The sequence below is a fragment of the Diceros bicornis genome, chromosome 28 (genome assembly GCF_020826845.1).
Source record: "Diceros bicornis minor isolate mBicDic1 chromosome 28, mDicBic1.mat.cur, whole genome shotgun sequence".
In the NCBI taxonomy this organism is placed as follows: Eukaryota; Metazoa; Chordata; class Mammalia; order Perissodactyla; family Rhinocerotidae; genus Diceros; species Diceros bicornis.
The window spans coordinates 24,232,298-24,252,598 of NC_080767.1; the positions used below are offsets into that span (position 1 = coordinate 24,232,298).

Genomic DNA, 20,301 nt, shown 5'->3' on the forward strand with positions numbered 1-20,301 from the left:
AATAAATAAGCCCTATATCTGAGAGTTCAGGGAAGGCTTCCCAAAGAAAACTCTTGGATCATGGTTGAATATTTGAGCCAGGGTTTATAGGCTGCTTGCAACAGTAACAGAATTTGGCACAAAGAGAACTTGTTGCAAACATTTGGGGGCACTTGGCCCATAGGTTTCAACTTGTGAGGGAAGATGGAGAGTAAGACTTGAAGGAGAAAGCCAGGTGGTTTCAGGTGCTCAGTAGCAAGAAGAGCTCAAAAATCTCATCCAGGCTCTATAGTTAAACAAACCACACTGTTCTTTCTTACATCGCTCTGCTCAAGATTCAGAGTCCTGGGAGTGAACCTCTAGTTGGCACATGCAGGTCATATGCCTGGGTAATGAGAAGAATCATTTGCAGTGGGAGAATATAACACTTTAAGTTCCACCAAGACCGTAGCCGATGGGACAGAGGTGGTTCCTACCCTCTCCCTCCAAAAAAATTAGGGTATTGCTGAGAAGGAGTAGCTGTTGCTGAACAGCCAAAGAAGACATTGCAATTGCCTGAAGAGTTAGGCAGGAGAAAAAAAATGGCAAGAGTATGCATGCTCACAGAAGCAGGATGAGTAAAGTTATGGAAGTCTGGAAAAATGAGGAACGGGCAAGAAATCTCAAGCAACTTGGCATTGCTTGGGTAGAAAGCATGAGACTGGGTGTGAACAGGGGCAAAACATGGCAATGCTTAAACTTGAAATTGCACTGTGGAGGGACTGGGAGAGTGATGGAGGCTATGGAATCCAATGCCACCCTTGCTTGTGTCCCTGCTTGCTTGGAAATATTGTGTTGTTTTTGCCCAACGTCAAGGGCTGCAGCGTGTTCTGTGACTGTTATGTCCCAGTGATACTGGGACAAATAGATTAAACAAGTCCAAATACCATTAACCCAGTTACAGATGTGCTGAGCGGGCTCTGAGCTTGGCCCATCCCCAGCTGGAAGTTTCACTTAAAGACTTAAAAGGAAACAGGACAAAAAATTCTCATCTGCGGCCCATGCCCCATGCCCCCAGCCAACCATGGAAACCTCTGCTGCCCAATAATCATCCTTCATTTTGTTTTTGTTTGCAGATTTTGTTTTTAGCACAAGCCCCATTGTCTTATGTAACAGAACATGTGGTTGAGTGAGAAGATCTTTCTTCCTGAAGTTACGTTATCCTGGAACTAACAATGATGCCAAAGGAATGGACAAGTGAAACTCAAGAAAAAGTAAACCACTAGACTTTACTGAGTACCTACTGTGTGCCAGGCTCTATACCAGTCCCTTTCTTATTTATTTATAATGTCTTCCCTACAATGTCCCAGTGAGGTAGATGAATTTGGTGATTCTAGAGAGAAAATTGAGATCCAGGTCTGTAAAGTTCCCATGTTTGGGGAAGCTAGAATTTAAACCCAAGTTTGTCTGCCTCCAAAGACCAATATTCATTCCTCAGAATTACTCTATCCCTTGACAGTTCTTTCCATAGTTATTTTGCTCCTGGCCACAGGGAGCTGAACCTCAACTTGGTTGACTCTCAATCTGTAACTCTCTAGTGACGGAAAGCTCACTACCTCACAAAAAAGCAGCCCTTTATATGGTGACAAAACCAGCCTCCCTGGGCCAACCTCTTGTCTCCACTCTATTCTCTTGAACCTCAGCAAAGGAGCCCATTCCTTCGGGCGCGTGCCTACTATTATAGTATCCGAAGATGAGATTGGGCCTCAGTGTACTCTCCAGATAAAATCACAAACTCTCTGTACTCAGTTGGAAAGGTTCTTGGAAATTATCTAGATCTGTGGTTCTTAAACATGGCAGGCATCAAAGTTACCCTGGGAAACTTGCAAAACTATAGATTACCAGGACTCTCCCAAGACTTAGTTAATTGGAATCACAATGAGTGGGGCCTAGAAATTTGTATTTCTCCCCAAGCTCCCATGTTTCGATCCAGTTCTCCAAATTATATTGCATGGGAGATCAAGATCCAAAGAGGGGAAGAAATTTGCCCAAGGTCACACAGCCAATTGGTCATGTTTTTATGTTCTGATAAGGCAAGGTCAGCCTTGTTGATCCCTGCAGACAGCCTTTCTAAACACAAGCCTGTTGCTCTGCTCTAGAAGGCTGTTCCTTGACTGTGGAGTTGAATAGCTTGTGAGTGAGTGAAGAAACTACGTCATCCCTGATCATAAAACCTAGTGAACCACAACCAGGCTGGTGTTTGTACTACAAAACCACCGGGGGAGGGTGGCCTGACTTGGCACTGGCCTTACTTCCTGAGCAGAGGTAAGCCTTTCATCCCTGCCCCTCCCTACCTGCCCAGACGTCGGGAGAGGGGATAGGCCTGGGGTTACCATGGGGTCAGGAAAGCACTGGAGATAAAATCAGGGAATATTCCACTCTTGGTTCTGCAAGCTGCATGACCGTGGACATGGACTTTTTCCTTTCTGGCCTTCAGTCTTCCCATTACTAAAATGGGGGTATTGGCCTCGGTGAGGTTATGAGAACAGAGCTGTAGCGTTAACGTGTCTTAAGTCAAAACTGCATCCCAGCCCCTTACTAATGGTGTTACCCTAGGCTCATCACCTAACCTCCCTGTGCCTTAGGACTTGTTTTGTAAAATGGGGATGTTGACAGCTACATCATGTGGTGTGACAACTAGATGAGATACAGCAACTAACGAGCTTGACACAGACCCTGGCCATGCAAAGGTAATTATTGCTCTCGTTGTTTTATAAATTTGTCATTCTAACCTGAATCCTCAAGAGACCAGCCTCTTTGACCAAGGGGGAGAGTGCTGAGGCCTTACATTTGAATGGACTTTTCTAGTTCCTGTACAAATGGTCTTTCAGCCCCCAGTGGTTCCTTGGCCATCCCATGAATGGACTCCTTGGCATACCCCAAAGCAGATTGCTCTGGGGGTCAGAAGAAAGAAGCCCAAAGGCCTGCTCTGGCCTGGAGACCCTGTGTGAACACAAATCCAGCCTCAGTTTCCTTGTCTAAAAAGTACAGATCATGAGACTTGTCCTGGAAGACTCAAATAAAAATGGTTTTGAGACTACGCAGAACTGTATCAGCACACATTTTCTGAGCTTCTAACATGTGGTTTGACCTGTCCTGGGCACAGGATACATAAGCCATGGCCCTACCCAGGAGTTTACATGTTAGAGGAAAAGAGAATCCTAAAGACATAATTAGAACTCAGCAGGCCAAGTAGAAACATCACAGATGTGTGGGAATTGTGAGAACCAAAAGGAGGTGCCCCTATCCTGAAATTGGGGGATATGGTCAGAGCAGCTTTCTTGGAATAAGTAACACCTCTCCTCTGGGAGTCCGCTTTGTAAACATCAACATCCTCTACAAATATATAGGATTGTTTACTCTCTCCATTTCCAGTTGTGAGCCCTGAAGGCTTAAGAATCCTGGACTACTAGAACTGAAGGATTCTTCAGTGAAGTTCTAGTCCAATCAATCAGTTTATGAAAAGACACCGATGGCAAGACTGAGGAGAAACTGGCCCAGGGTCCCACAGCCTGTTAGTGTCAGAACTGGGTCCAGAATCTCAATTCTTAACTTCCTATTTGGGGCGCCTACTGCTACCTGAACTGACCACCTCTTCCCCAGCCTCCTTGTCTCTTTCTTTCTTTTTTTTTTTTTTTTTTTTGCAGTCTATCATAGCTTTTTCTTTTCTTTTTTTTGAATATTTTTTTAAATTTTATTTTTTTAATTTTTTGTGTATTGCAATAACGTTGGTTTATAACATTGTATACATTTCAGGTGTACATCATTATACTTCTATTTCTGCATGTCCTTGTCTCTTTCATACACACACACGCCCACTTGTCCAGTAGAGCACACCTGTGGCACCCCGTCCTTCCCTGCTGCCAACTCCTGTAAAACAGGAAAGCAGAGCAGCCTGGCTTTGACTATAACATGTACAAACACATGCAGCAAAGTTTCCAAAGGGAGACAGACAGTGAGCGCCTTTCAGGGTCTGGCAGTTTTATGGGCAGAGGGCAATTAAAAAGCATACCCCCACACAAAGCCATGGGTTTTGTTTGGCTGCCACCTTCTCTTCAGGTCCCTCGTATGCTGCACTGACACTGCAACTTGGAAGGGCCACTGTTCTCAAGGCATTCTGGGCATTTGTGTGCTGCCCGGGGATCCTCCCTCAGGATTCCCTCATTCTAGACATCAAGCTCAATTTTGCTGGATGCTAGCTATGAGCTAGATCCAGTGCAAGGCTCAGGGTACAGAGAGAACCCTACTCAGTCCACGCCTTTGCGTTGCTCATAGTCCTATGGGGAAGAAGAACACTGAGTGACGAAAATGTTGGAATGATGGTAGGGAGTCCCCTGTATTAAGACCCCAGAGGAGAGAGTTAGCACCTCCTTGTGGCAGAGGCAAAAGGTCTCAGGGAGCCAGTGAAAGACATTTCAGTTGGATCTGTTGAAGCTGGAAGGACGTTCCCAGCAGAGGGAGCAGAACATGCAAAGGCTGAGGGAGAAGGCATGAGAGGGCATTTCTGAGCATTTTCAGTGTGGCTGCAGAGTAGGGTGTTGAGTACAAGATGATAAGAACAACAACTAACACATATAGTACTTGTTACATGCCAGCTACTGTTCTAAGTATCTGACACATCTTGACCGATTTAATCCTTACTAAAATCTCATAAGAGTTGCTACTATTTCTCCCAATTGGTAGAGGAGAAAACCAAGGCATGGAGAGGTTGTTGCTTGTCCAAGGCTGTTGGACCCTTAGCAATCACTGGGGCTTGTATGACCATAAGTGGGACTGGGGTTGTCTCTAGGGCAGCAGAGTTGGCTTGGGACCCAGGCTCTGCTCCAGCCTTGCTAAGACCTTAAACCTCTCTAGACTGGTGCAATGGACCCATGCATTCTGCCATTGTCAACCTCAAAGGAAGGTAATAAAGATAAAAGAAAGAGAGAGGTGAAAAATCTTCTTTGTATACAAGTCATCATCTAATATAATCCTTCATATCCATGGTACATACATCTTTCCCACTGTGTTGGGGGCATATGGAGGACCCAAAGGCTCACAGAGGGTGAATGGCTTGTTCAAGGTCACCTAGCCACTGTACTACAGAGGAAAGGCTAGAACCCAAAGCTGCCCACCTCAGGAGGCAACAGAGTACAGTAGTTAAAATTCTTAGGTCAGATGACACCTAGACTGAAATTTTGGTTCTGCCACTTACTAGCTGCCTGAGACCAGGAAGTTTCTTAAATCCTCTGAGGTTCACTTCCCTCATCTATAAAATGGGGATGATAATTTATACATCACAGAGTTATTGTGAGGAGTATATGAAACACACATGTAAAGAATCTGGCATATGATAAGCTATCAATCAACTAAATGATAATGATAATGAGGATAGTGAAGGAGGAGGAGAAGGGGGATGAGGAGGAGGAGGAAAAGAGGAGGAGAGGAGGAGAAGATGAGGAGAAGGAGAAGACAAAGATGGAGAAGAAGGGTGCGGTGGGAGGGAGAAGGAGAGGAAGAGGGGGAGCGAGAGGAGGAGGAGGAGACGACAGTGATGATGAAGAATTCAGCACTCTTTTCATAAGTACAGTACTTCACTCTTCCACAAGATTCTACACTGGCTTTACACAGCCTCTTACTATGGTTCACATACCTGCATTTGGAAGTCATAACACATTCATGCATAGTTACACACAGGCCCATGCATGGTTTCCACATAAATGATATTCTTGGTTCTCTTACGTTCCATTTACTGTATCTGCATGATGTAAATCATGCCTCATCCATGCACTGTCCATTGAGCCCGTGTGATTTGTCATCCACTTCATGTCTCAATCAGTTCTGCCCAGTCTAACACTGAGACACCAGACAGGAAAGGGAAGACCCAAGTTCCTGGTTCTCTTAGTTACCAAGTCCTATTGAGTCAACCTTCTTAATACCACTCAGATCCAGCCTCACCATTGCAATGGCCCTAGCTCAGGCATCCTCATCTCCCTCCCAAACAACATTTATTTAGTCTCCTATCTTATCCTATCCTATCTATCCTATCCTATCTAGTCTCCATGCCACTGGCTCTCTCCCTTCTCTCCACTCTCCTACTCTGCAGCCAGAGGTATCTTTTCAAAATGCTTATCTGCCCATGTAGATCCCTGCTTTCAATCTAATGCTTTCCAATGACCAATGTGGCTCTGCCAACCTCTTCAAATATACCCTCCATCTCTCAGCCCATATCACTTGATCACCATCTCTCAAACATGGCACTCTTTGATTGATATGCTGGTCTCTCTGGCCATAATGCCCTTTCTTTACTGCTCTACTTAACTGAACTTTTATACATCCTTTGACTATGAAGACTCTCCTGATGAATGCCTTCCAATGGCAGAGTTAATTGCACCCTTCCTTTCTCATGTAAATAATCCATTGTAATAACCACTTATCGACAGCTTGTGTTTTCAAGCCCCCAATGGCTTTATATATATTATCTAATTTGATCTTCCCAGCAGTCTTTTGAGGTAGTGTACTCAACCCCTTATAGACGAAAAAAGTGAGGCTTACAGAGGTTAAGTTAATGTTAGCTAACCCAACCCTCTTAATTAGCAAGACCTATTGAGTTTGCCTTACACATTTCTCTCAGTGTCCATACTCTCCTCACTGTAAATTGCACAGCCAATATTTAAGCCCAGATTGGCTCAATTCCAAAATGTCTGATTTTATCACACTGTATTTAGTCAGCTAAGTTCTAGGAGTTCATTAAGGGCAAGATTTGGGTCCTATTCATCTCAATACCCCAAACCTGGAAATTAGTACTCAGGCATTGGTTGGAAGTTACAGGGACTTAGCTTCTGACTTAAGATGGAGAAGGGGGGAGCTGCACCCATTTGCCCTATGAGGAGTAAGCACAGTGCTCACCAGTCTTAAATACTTAGTCTGCCCAAGTTTAGATTTCAGTATTGAAACATCATTACTTACTAACTATAGGATTTAGAGCAGGTTATTCCACATGTCTAAACCTCACTTTGTTTAATTGGAAAATGGTAATCATACTATCTCAAGGTTGTTTTGCACGTGGTTAAATGAGATAAGCGTGTAGGGTCATTGATATGACGAGGACTCCCTAAACGGTAGTTATCAGCATTTGTCTATGCAGTCCACTCTTTATCATGGAGCCTGCCTAGAGAAGACACTTCTTGACCATACAGAGGATGGGAGTCATCTAGGGGCAATTTCCTGAGCACCCCTAACACATATCTCTGTGTGTTTACAACTTCTTTCTTCAATGATGGAGACCACATGAAAAGCCCCATCTTTGCCAGCATAGTGGGACATGAGCTCCCCTGGCATTTTCCATGGCAGCACATGAATCAATCTGGCAGTGCAGAGGCCAGGGTGCTGGACCCAGTAGCCTCATTTGCACTTCAAGAGTTTTTTTTTTTTTTTCCTCCAGTGAAACATCTTAACAAATATTGGTCTAACCTCTTTCCTGCCTTGGCAGGGCACAGACACACACATCTATCTTGCCAGGTTTCTGGAATCTCACTCCAGAGAGCCTTATGGTGGCTGGGAAGGGCAACAGGCTCCACAGTTCCAGGAAAAGGAGGTTGAAACCAGAGAGGGCCATGGACAGGAGAACGAGTTGGGGACAGCCCGATGGTGGATATTCTCAGGGGCCAGCTAACTTTGGCAAACTGCACAGCTATCCAGGGGCCACAGCTGTCTGTGAGAGCCTCCGAGAAAACCACATACTTCTCCTTGGGTCTCTTGCTATTGCATTAAGTTCCACCATCGTGGCCACTTCTCTTTGAGTTAAAGTATTGATACTATTTACAATTCATATACCTCATAGGGCTGCTAGTCATTAATTCCTGCTCTTAATCAGAATTCTCTAGGCCTTTCCCAGATAAAGTTTCCTAGTAATTCCTCCAAGGTTAATAGCATTATGCATATTGTCTATTGGGAGAAAACACAAGACCCTGCTATATATTATTCTGGGTGCATTATAATTCCTATCTCACTCAAACCTCACAAACAACCCCATGGGGACAGACTATCATTGACCTCATTTTGTTGATAAGGAAACTGGGGTTCAGATGTCAAATTACTCACCCAAGGGCAAAGGCTGGTGAATGGTGGCAGAGTCAGACTCAAACTTAATCAAGCTCAAATTATAGCCCCAGCATGTTGGGGAGTTTAACTTTCTGCAACTGTTGAGCCAAATTTTTCCCAGGTCGTGTTAAGACAATGGAAAGCTACAGCAATAGGGTGACTTGGTGAAGGCCCCAGACCTAGCATTCAGGACAGGGTATACACGAGAGGAATTTAGAACAGGGCATGGCATGTGGCAATGCTATGGACTGAATGTTTGTGTCCTCCTAAAATTCATATGTTGAAACCTAATTCCCAGTGTGATGGTATTTAGAGATGGGGCCTTTGGGAGTGATTAGGTAAGGAGGGTGGAGCCCTCATGAGTAGGATTAGTGCTCTTATGAAAGAGACTCCAGAAATCTCCCTCTCTCCTTCCACCATGTAAGGACACAGCAAGAAGATGGCTGCCTATGAACTCACCAGCTCTCACCAGACATCAAATCTGCTGACGCCTTGATCTTGGACTTCCCAGCCTCCAGAACTGTGAGAAACAAATTTGCATTGCTTATGTCACCTAGTCTATGGTATTCTGTTATACCATAACTAAGACAGGCAACTGACAAAGACAGGGAAGTACTCAATGAATGGTAACTCCATTACTTTTCTTTCCTTCTTTTTCCTTTTTCTTTTTTGGTAAGATGTTGGTTCTTTTCTGAATATACCATCCCTGGGAGGAGAAGAATCATCAATAATGAAGGGGGTATTTATTCATCTAAATTCCACCTACATAGTTGAGAAATGTAAATCCAATAATAATAAAACTTCTTAAAAGAGCACCTTTGAGCTTAGATTGTTGAAGTGGAGCAGATCTCTAGGCATCTGAGTTGTTTGGAAGAATCTCCCTCTGCTTTGTTTCCCCATGTGGATTAGAGTCCTGGGGGGAAAAACTCAGCATGTTGGTTTCCAGGAACTGGATTGTTGATCTCATCAGCACACATCAAAATTGAGAAGTAGGCATATTTTTAACTGCTTACATTTTACTTATATACAGTATCTTTCTCTCTCTGAATTCCCATCGTGTTCTAGTCTCTGCTCTTTAACTGGTGTCATCTTTGTATTATGAAATACCTGACCTACGTCCCATTTCCTCTAGCAAGCTTGCTTCTCTGAACTATTGCCAGGATGTGAAGACTCTATAATGCATCTTTGTACTCATTACTCTCCCAGATAACACACTGGAAGCAACACAATTGCCATTTAAAAGGAGACGCCAAAGGTGGAATGTCTCCCCAGTGACCTCAGGATCCAAAATACCATCACTTCTTGCTTGGAAAATGATAATAGTCACCCTCTTTTGGGCTTTCTCCAGTCCCACCTCCACTTGTAGCTTGAATGGTTTTCTTAAAGAGCAAGTTGACTATTTCACTCCCTTGCTAACTTTCTTCAGTGGCTCTCAGTTACTTCAAATACTGTCAAACCTTTTGTCCAAGGCTTCCAATGCTCTGCATAGGTCCCCGCCTTACCTCTTACTACTTCCTACTTTGATCTCTATTCTCAATAAAAGTGTTTTCAGCCCTTGAATAAGTTATGTTTTATTATCTACGGGCTTTTGCTCATGGTATCCCATCTGCCTGGAACAAATACTATCCTTTCCCACTCTGTCTGGCTTATTCTTCCCCATTCTTTGAATTTAGGCATCACTTTTTCAAGAAAGCATTTCAGAACCCCTCCAGTTTGTCTCATGACCCAATATTTGAGTTCCAAGAACCCCCATTCTTCTCCTACCTGAGCCTGAAATTACCAGATTTCTTCTCTATAATTTCCATTAGACTATAAGTTCCCTGAGGGAAGGGAGCATCTCTGTCTTTAGTTACATGCCCAGTGCCTAGCATATAGTAGATAATCAATAAATATTTATTGAGTGAATAATTAGAGGTCCCCCTTTGGTAAGAAACACTACCCAAGCAGAAAGAGAGACAATAGGAATTTTTAATGCATGGAAAGTCCTGTAGGGACTCTGAGTAGACCCACAGGTAGCAGGAAGAGGCAGGGATCCTGCAAACTCAATAACGTCTGGAAAAAAAAGTCCTAAAGACCCAAGCTTCCTCACTGCAACAATCCTCGGGGCCTCCTTCCTGATGCTGAAGAGGTCCAATTGTCTCTCCATAGGTCTCCTCCAGGGGTCCATGGCAGGAAGGAAGCTGAGTGTGGCAGGAGGAAGGAAGAAGAGCAAAGGCCGCTTGGTCTCCACCTGAAAGCTCCTGCCTTGAGACTGACCACCATCCATAAGAAAAAGTTTAAAAGGGAGAGACTTTGACAGAGTCAAATAATATCTTAGAAAAAAATAAAAGGTAGAGAAAAATGGATAATTCCAGTGGTTACAAAGTTCTCTGTCGCCTATCCACAAGAGAAAGAGTTTGCTTTGGCCTTGCTGGCAAGCCTCATCTGCCAGGCCCATCCTCAGCTGTCCCCCAGCCCACCCAGGCCCCAGCATCCACGAGAGTACTGCTCCCCCTCCCACGGAGAGTCTCTGTGCTCATGGAGGGCGGCACCCTCCCTCACCGGCCCTTGGACTCCCCGTACGTGTTTCGGGCCATGGACACCATCTTCTCCTCGCATGTGATTTTGGTGTCCTTGAGGATGCTGTACCACACCATACCCGCAGGCCGGACCTCCTCGCTGCGGCAGAAAAGGTAGGGCACGGTGTCCACGCGGCTCTGGATGTAGGCGCTTCGCAGGAGGCTGGAGCAGTGGCTGCTCACCCTCTCCAGCCGCCGCAGGATCAGGTGGGCCTTCCTGAAAGGTAGGAGGAGACAGTAATGAAGGAAGAAGCCCAGATCAAGGTTTAGGCCTTTCAGGTAGCAAATAAAGGTAAACAGACAAATGAGGACTTCCTGTCCTAACAATTTCCTATCCATTCTTGACCTGAGTGTGGGATTTCAAACACCTATTCAAAAACCACCTTAGAACCTGTCCTCTTCAACTGTGTATGCCATGTGTAAAAAATGAAAGAAATCTATCCTTTGACCTGGCCTTTTCACTTCTAAGATATGAGAGTCATAAGAGTTATAAGGTAAGCAGCCTTAGGACTCTTACCAAGTAGAAATTATTATAATAATGATAAACAACAACTAAAATTTATCGACACTTACCATGTGCTAGATACTTGGGTAAGTACCTTATATACATCTCAAATTTTTATGTAATCTTCACAATATCCCTGAACATATTGTTCTTTCCACTCATACTTAATGGGTGTGGGGCCTTAGGCTCAGAAAAATGACATTACTTAACCAAAATCAAACATCAAGTTGACCACTGGAGTTGGGCATTGGGATCTAGGTCTGAATACCCACAAAGTCCCTCTCTAATTGTCTCTTTCTTGCTTTTCGAATTCTCTAACACTCAGAAGAAAATCTTGCCCTCTGTGCTTCTCTTTCCTCAAAGCCTTAATATATATGTCCCCAAGTCAGAACTTCTCTATCTCATGTTTCTCATCTCTAAAATAGTGATGGTTGTCTCACTCATAAGTTGGCTGTGAGATTAAATATGAGAAATGTCCAAAGCCCGGCACAGAGTAAGCTCCCAATAAATGATAGCTACTACCATAAAGAATTATTATGATGGTGTCTGAGGATCAAGGTCATACTGAACACTAGTCTAAGCAAGAATCACCCTTTACTGTGGTGATCATCATTAGGAATTTGTCTAGAGCTCTTTATGCAGCACCAGAGAGAGGATCATGGCTACACAGAAAATGAAAGCTAGCAAGGATCCTTAAGATCACTTAGTCCAGGTTTCTCAACAGTGGTACTATTGACATTTGGGCTAGAAAATTGTGGTAGGGGCTGTCTTGTAGGAAGTTTAGCAGCATCCCCAGGCCTCTGCCCACCAGGTGCCAATAGCACCCCCAACCCCAGTCATGACAAAAAAATTATCTCCAGACATTGCCAAATTGCCCCCTTTGAGAACCACTGACCTAGTATGACCTAGTTTCATTAAAGATGTGGAAACTGAGGCTTAGAGAAGAAAAGGAATGTCCCTTTCCCAGCTCACACTACAAGTCAGCTTCACTGTCAAGGTGTCTGCCTCCACGTGGAATCCACTTTTCTCTACATCCCAGCATCTTCAAGATGCTCAGAGATGCTGAGAGGCTAAACGAGAGGCTCTCTCCTGCTGTCCTCTCCATGCCCCTCTGAGACCCTGGGAGGGAGGCATTTTATGACAACAGACCCCACAAATGGGAGACTGTGTTAGGCACCTGTGTGGCGGCTGGAAAAGGGTTGAGCTTATGTGTGTATGTTTTGTGGGCACAATTTATGAGGTGCCTTTCAAAAAGTCCTCTTTGTATAGTTGACCACTTTGGTGGAATATTTCCTGAGGTGCCAAGAATTCATAGCCTCATAATCACCCTCGAGTAGCTGCTCGACCCACAGTCCTCTCTCTCCTCTGACAGGCGCCTCCCCAGGAGGAGCCTGAGGAGTTTACTTCTTACCCCTCTGCTTTGGGTTCTTGCTCTCTTTCTTAACAGCTCTGTGTCCTTGGGAAATTTACTTCACGTCTCTAAACCTGTTTCTTCACTTGAAAAACGAGGTTGTTGTGAAGTTAAAAGAAATACAGTCATTGGTTGCTCATTTATGGAGCATTTATTATATGGCAGAGCTCCGGATTCAGTGGGAAAGACAGACAGACAGAAAATTACAATACGGGTGGCAAGAGCAATGATAAAAAGAGGCATGAGAGCTGTGGGGAGTCAGAGGAAGGTGCCTAGGTAGGATTGGGGATATCCAAGAAGACTTCCTCGAAGAAGGGGATCTTGTGTTGAGTCTCACAAATGAGTAGGGGTTAGGTAAAGAAAAGGCAAAGGCATAACAGGAGGCATAGGTAAAGGCACAGAGATAAGGGATTAAATAGAAGTTCTGAGAATTTATGGCTGGAATACAGTGCGCAAGTGGGGACACAGTGGGCAACTGCAGAAGTGGCAGGAGCCAGGCCATTGGAGCTTAGAACCTGGGATGTTGGTCATACAGAGTAATGGTGCACCATATGGTTCTAGATCCTGACTGCTCGGTTCAAATCCTGGTTCAGCCACATACTAATGCCCTGATATTGAGGGAATTGTTTAACCAGTTGTGCCTCAGTTTCCTTACTCATAAAATGGGAATAATAACTGTATTTACCACAAAGCATTCTTTCAAAAATCACAAAAGTGTTAATGAATCTATAAGCCCTCAACAAATGATTTCTATGATTATTGTCTTGAGGGTAAGCAAAAGAGTCATTGAAGGGTTTCAAGGAGCAAAGTAACAGGTTCAGAGCCACAGGTTAAAGACACTTCTGGCTGTCTTGAGGAGAATGGAATTGGCGGGAGCAAGATCGGCAGCAAGTAGAGGACACCTCCAGGTGTTAGGTGTCTCTCATTGTCATGCTTAGTGGTGCTGTTTTGCTTTTCCAGCCATTTGTGACAACATGGACGGACATTGAGGGTATTGTGCAAAGCGAAATAAGTCAGAGGGAGAAGGTCAAATACCATATGATCTCACTTATTAAGTAGTAGCTAATAACAACAACAAACAAACACATAGAGACAGAGACTGGATTGGTGGTTACCAGAGAGGAGGGGTAGGGGGGAGGAGGGCAAAAGGGATAATTGGGCACATGTGTGTGGTGATGGATTGTAATTAGTATTTGGGTGGTGAACATGAGAACATGATGTAATCCATGCAGAAACAGAAGTATAATGATGTACACCTCAAATTTATACAATGTTATAAACCAATGTTACCACAATAAACAAAAAATTTAAAAAATAAATAAAAAAAAGCTTCTTACTCTTTCTGTTTCCTCATCTATAAGAAAGGAATAACATATTGTTAACCCTCATAGGGTTATAGTGAGGATTAAATAAGTTAATACATGTGAAACTCTTAGAAAAGTATTTGGCACATAGCAAGCCCCTGATATATGTTAGAAAGTATCATCACAATCATCACCACCACCACAATCATCACCATCATCATCATCACCATCATCATCATCACCATCATCATCATCACCATCATCATCATCACCATCACCATCATCATCATCACCATTATCACCATCACCACCACCACAACCATCATTATGATCATCACCATCATCATTACTATCACCATCATCATCATCACCATTATCATCATCACCACAATCATCACCATCATCATCACCACCACCACCACCATGATCACCATCACCATCATCATCATCATTATTTGTGGGCTAGTTTAAGCCTTGAGCATGTTTATAAGTTAGCAGCAGGAGACAGACAGACCAACTGAAATAGTAACAGCCTCTAATTTAGGGGCAGAGTGCTGAGTTGGAGAACATGCATGGTGCTATGGGAATACAGAAAGTGGACACCTAATTATTAGTTTAGGGGCTCAGAGAAGTCTTCTCAGGGCATGTAACATCTGAGCTAGGTCTTCAATGATGAAACAAACTTTTCAGGTAGATGGGGAGGCAGAGGAAATAGCCCATCCAAAGTTAGACTGGAGAGATCATAAACCACCAGTTGTCTGAAATGGTACAAAGAAGAGGTGAAAGACCAGTCAGTTTAGCAGATATCAGACCATCCAGACTTCTAAGCCATGGTGAAATATTTTATTTTTTGAGCAATGGAGAGTCCTTGTCTGATCCAAACAGTCAAAAAAAAAAAAAAATAAGCCACAATACAAAATGAGGTTGGAAAGGGCAATTCCTCCAATAGGCCCAAATGTTTTATCTCCAAGGGTCCAGACATTTCCTCAGAGAGAAGCTTGGAACTCAACTGGACCAAGCCTCCCTTTGTATGGATAGGGAAACTAAGGTTTGGAGTGAGAAAATAATTTGCCTAAAGGAACGACTTAAGTTAGTTACAAAGGCAAAGCTAGAACCAGGACTTCTGATAGTATACAGTCGAGATGAAATATTTGGCTCTGGAGTCCCAGATTCAAATCCTAGATCTATAACTTAACAGCTATGTGGATCATGAGCAAGTTCTTCAATGCTACTCACTCTGTCATTGCATCAATAAAATGGGAATAAAAGCAGTGTTTTGGGGAGGATGAGATAACTTGGGTATTTTGCTTGGTCTCGGTAAATGTCAGCCAAGATTCAATGTAGCATACTATAGTAGAAAGGACATAGGCTACAGAGCCCATTAGGAAAAGTCACTTCTCTTCTATGAACCTCAGTTTCTTCATTTGTAAAATGGGAATAGAGATGTTTATTTTGTAGGGCTCTTGTAGGCTGAAATGAAGTGACTGCCCTAGGCAGCCGGCACAGGAATTTGTACACAATAGGCATGAAACCAATGTCAGTTTGCTTAACTGTCCCCTGTTCTTTCTCCACCATATACAATGCCTCAGCACCGTGGTCTGCATTAGACAACAAAGACAGGAGAACTAAAAAGGTAAAGCTACGGAGAGAAGGGCTGGAGGTGCTCAAAGGCTGGAGAGGAGGAGGGGGAGTGAGAGACCAAAGGCGACAGTGCTGGGTAATAAATTGTACGCAATGAAGATCCATAAATCAAAGGTCAGGCATGCTCCAAGCTTTCCCTGGAGGGGAAATCATAGGTCAGAGTGACCACTTTTCTCAAATACCGGAAATGAAATCTTCCTCACTGGAGACAGGACACAGGCCCGCTGGGATAGAAGCAAGAAGTGAAGGAGGGACACTGCACATTAATTTATCATTGTAGCAGCAGGCGAGGTGGAGACAGGGATGGCTTGTGAAGGAGTCAGGGGCTGGGCTCGGACGCAACTTCTCCGGGAATTGTAGAACCTTTGACCGACCATTCTATTCCCAGCACCATTACCCAATCAGCTGTTGACACAGTTATCAGATAGAGACCTAATTTCTAAGAGGGCCTTGGAATGGAGAGAAAGAGGAGAGGCAGTAAGGAAACATTCCTGTTGGCCTCTCTCCCTCCTCCCTGCCTCCTTGAGTAGAGCTTAAATGTCTCTGTGTTAGCTGACCTCAAGCTTAATGAGAGTTGAGGGCATGACGTGGTTGCAAAAAATTGGAACACAACCTCAGAGGTGGAGAGGGCAGATTAAGGGAAGTAATGACTTCATTCATGCTGCCCTGGTCAGGCCACATCTGGAGAACCCTGGTAACTTCTGGTAAGAGGGACATATGCAAGCTGCAGCCAGATCATGATGCTGAAGGTCATCTCAAAAGTGAGTCTTCCGGGGAAGTTCTGAAAGCAGGAATGGAGAATGCCCACTGAAGGGGTGATTTAGGAAAATGGTTATGTTGTTCTAGTAACTGAAGACAAGTGGGGAAAAAACTGAGGGTCGGGGATGATAATGACTATAATTGATTGAGCACCTACCATGTGCCAGAAACCTAGGCAACACCATCTTAAATATAATCCTCACCACAACTGTAGAGTTCGTACTTTAGTTCCAGTCTTCAGGTGATAAAAGTGAGGCTCAGGCTGGTTATGTGACTTAACTGGGTTAACAGAGTAAGAATAGCATCTCAGATCTCTGCTGCAAGGTAGTCAAGTGTTATCAATGAAGCCATTTGACAATTAATCGAAGGCAAATTTTGACTCAATATAACAAAAACCTTAAAACTAGAGTCTTCTAAATGTTGAATGGGTCCTTCCATGTGTTCAGTGGGTTCCCCTTCCCTGGAGATGTTCTAATCAATTATGTTTTAGAAAGGAGTCTGTCTTAGTCTGTTCAGGCTGCTATAACAAGATACCACAGACTGGGTAGCTTATAAATAACAAAAATTTATTTCTCACAGTTCTGGAGGCTGGCGGCTCTTAGCATCAGCAGATTCAGTGAGGTGGTTGGTGAGAGCCCTCTTCCTGGTTCATAGATGGTACTTTTTCAATATGCCCTCTGATGGTGAAAGGGGCAAAGGATCTCTGGGGCCTCTTTTATAAGATTACTAATTCCATTCAAGAGGACTCCAGCCTCATGACCTAATCACCTACCTAAGTCCTTATTTCCTAATACCATCACTTTGGGCATTAGGTTTGTAATATATAAATTTTGCAGGGACCCAAACCTTTAGACCACAGCAGAGTCTAATGGTAGTTGGAGTCGTTTTTTTGTTTCTGTTTGTTTGTTTGTTTTTAATCTAAAAGGAATTAGGGGCTTGATTCAAAAGAGAAATACCATCTGATGGGCCTCTGATGAGCAGTTGACAACAGAACCTGGTGTGGCACAATTGCCAAAGCATTGAGTTCCTGAGATGAGAGGACCACATTCATTGAGGTTCTATTCATGCTTCAAAGTCACACTGAAATTTCATCTTCAAGAAGTCTTCCAGATCTTCCCAGCTATCATAAGTCATGTTTTCCCCTTTGTTGCTGAAGCATTTTGATTACTTCTCTGTTGAGATTCGTATTACATTCTCTCTTAGTTGTGTACGTATCTCAGGAGGCAACGTGTTCTGATGGACAGGACATGTCTGCCATCAGAAGATAATGTTTTGAATTTGGCCCCTGACACATTAGTTGTGTAACTTTGGACAATTTACTTAATTCCACTGATTCTCTGTTGTTTAATCTTCAAAATCCATTGTTTAGGAGATAAAATGAGATATAAATGACTGGCCCATAATAGGGACTCAAATAATATTTCCCACCTGCTTCCTGGACAGTGTATAGCTCCCCTGGTGTCCAGCCCCTGATTGTGGAAGAAGAAGGCATTAATAAGAGTGAATTGACTTGAATTGCGGAAATTCTCAGTCCTTAGCTCTCAAAATATAGCAATTTTCTAGCAGGGGTTGATAATGGGAATGAAATGTCACAAGAGCATCATGTGGACCTAAGGAAATAATCAGGCAAGTGGGCAAAATGTCTACACAGATTTGTTTATAATAGCAAAGAAGTTGGAAGAAATCTAGTTGGTCTTTAACAGAGGACTAAATTAATGTGTGATGCAGTCATATAATTGCATGGCTAAAGGGACCTTCAAAAACACAACATATTTACATAGACATCCACGGGAAAAGATTGCACTTGTATTGTTAAGCGTAAATGGGCAGATAACAGAACACAAGTGTATTTATTTGTGAAACATAGCAGAGTTGATGGAAATGGAGCTGTGGTTGTAGGTGCAGACATGCCCTTAAGCCTGTATCAGTTTCTCTATTCACATGCATGTCCATGTCATATCCATATCTATATCTGGGAAGGTATGTGCACACTGGTAATGATTTTATCACTGGTTTGGGATCATGGGGTTCAGAGGTGCAAAGTTTTCACTTTCCATTTTATATATGTCTGTAGCATTTGGGTGTTACAGAATGAGCAAGAATCACTTTTGGAACAAAACACAATAAAGGTATTTCCATTTTGAAAACATGCATATATACACATATTTTAAAGATGTTGTGATGAATTTGTGCAATGAAGCCACCGTTTTACGGCTTCCCAGTAATCCACTGGGTTTACATTCAGAATAAATCCACATCTAATTTAGCCTCATACCACTCCCACTACAGAAAAACCAGAAGCTCAAGTACTGCCACCTGGGTATCCATCCTCAGCATCAGTCTTGAAATGTGATGTGTAAGGCGAATAGTGAAAATATTTACATTTAGCTTTGCCTCCTTCTCACTGTCTCACAAGAAACCATGAGACTTTCCCAAGACTTCATTCCTAAACTGATGGTAAGAATGACTGAATCTCAACTAACCCCAAACTAGTTCAATTTGAAACTGATAAGAGACTTCAAGATTATAAACAACCTTGCTATATTATCAGTGGGGTAACTGATCCATGGGACACTTATTCAAAGTCATAGTGCGTTTTGTTTGTATTTATAATCATCAATTATAAGACATGCCATTGATTTAACTACAGCCTTTTAAGGAACGAAGAAAGAATACAACACAATGTGCACATCATTGTGCACAATCCATCCTGATTTCAGAAATGTCAAAATATGCAGAAAACAATTAAAAGTGCGTCTGTAATTATAAGAATAAGGCCCTAGAAACCTAAGTTTGTTCTTGTTCCCAATGTCCTAGAAATTCCAAGAGAGTGAATCCAAGATATCTAAGGAAGGAGCTAATTTAATCTTGGACTGAAGGAATGTACAGTGACATCCCAGGCTTGCTTATTTTTAGGAAGGTCACAGCAACTATGATTCACAGGATGTGCCAACTCTTTTCAGATAGGAAAGACTTTTTGTCTTGCTATAGTGAGAAAGATACCAGGCTGAACCAAGCCTGTGATGATTTCTGTGATCTATTAGCAATGTCTGCCATGGAAGCAAGAGGGCTGACATCATAAATATACCATCCCTCATCTAGACAGATCAATTTCACTGACATAAAATCTCTTCAAGTGCTTGCTCTCTTCTCCCTACTCTCTCATTTTAGCCAAACAGAACCGAGAGGATTGAGAAGCCCAAGAATGGTCAAGGATGTTCTGACTGGAGCAAATTCTGGTCCCTGGCCACCTATGAGCTCAATTTTTCAAGTCTCCTAATAGAAACCGTATGGCTAGGGCAGCTGGGTGTCAGCGGGTCTTCTCTGAGCAGCTGTTTGCAGTAACCTGTGGTTGCCATGGGAACTAGGCTCTGGAGGACACTGGCCTGATAGATTTACTAGGCAGGGGTAAGAGACACTCTTTTGTCACTACATTTTATGGGGGTATGTGACCACAGATCCATGCAGGAATAGAGAACATTTTGGAGTTTGGTGATTACAGGCTGAGGGAATCCTAATAGACTCATCCCATGATATTAGCCCTCAGGGTGCTCCTGGGAAAACTCTTATCACTCTAGCCATCTTAGGTCCCTGAGAAACAGGATATGCTAAGCTAGAGGTGAAAGGACACTCAGTGTGCTTGTTCTCTGGTCCCTATGACCTTCAGGGCTTGCTGGTTCCTTGGCTTCCCAGCTGGAAGGGACTTTGAGCCCTTTGAGGTTACAAATGAGGCTCAGAATAGGGATGGAATTTGTCCAAGGTCACACAGCAAGTGGGTGGCAAAGCTAGGACAAGAACCCAAAGGTTCTGGCTCAAGGGCAGTGTCTTGCTCTCTCGCCTTTACATTTTGAAGTTCTGCACACTTGCTAACCCTTGAGAGGCATGGCACATTTACCCAAATTGCTTCTCTGTTTAAAACCTTTACCTGGCTTTAGGGAGAAAGAACTAACTCCTGAACAAGGCTCACAAGAGCCATCAGGATCTGACCTCTGCTGAAATCTCCAGCCTTGTGTTTTTAATTTT

General features: G+C 43.3%; 1 protein-coding gene across 8 annotated transcripts in view; it reads right to left on the reverse strand.

Annotated features, from left to right (window-relative positions):
* Positions 1-10,570: 10,570 nt before the first annotated feature.
* ASTN2 (astrotactin 2) overlaps positions 10,571-20,301 on the reverse strand; it is an 831,863-nt gene continuing 822,132 nt past the window's right edge. For all 8 annotated transcript variants that reach the window (XM_058523878.1, XM_058523879.1, XM_058523877.1 and 5 more), the window contains one exon: positions 10,571-10,875. In XM_058523878.1, the coding sequence (XP_058379861.1) occupies positions 10,638-10,875 (238 nt within the window). In that variant the 3' untranslated portion in view covers positions 10,571-10,637. The remainder of the gene's footprint in view (positions 10,876-20,301) is intronic.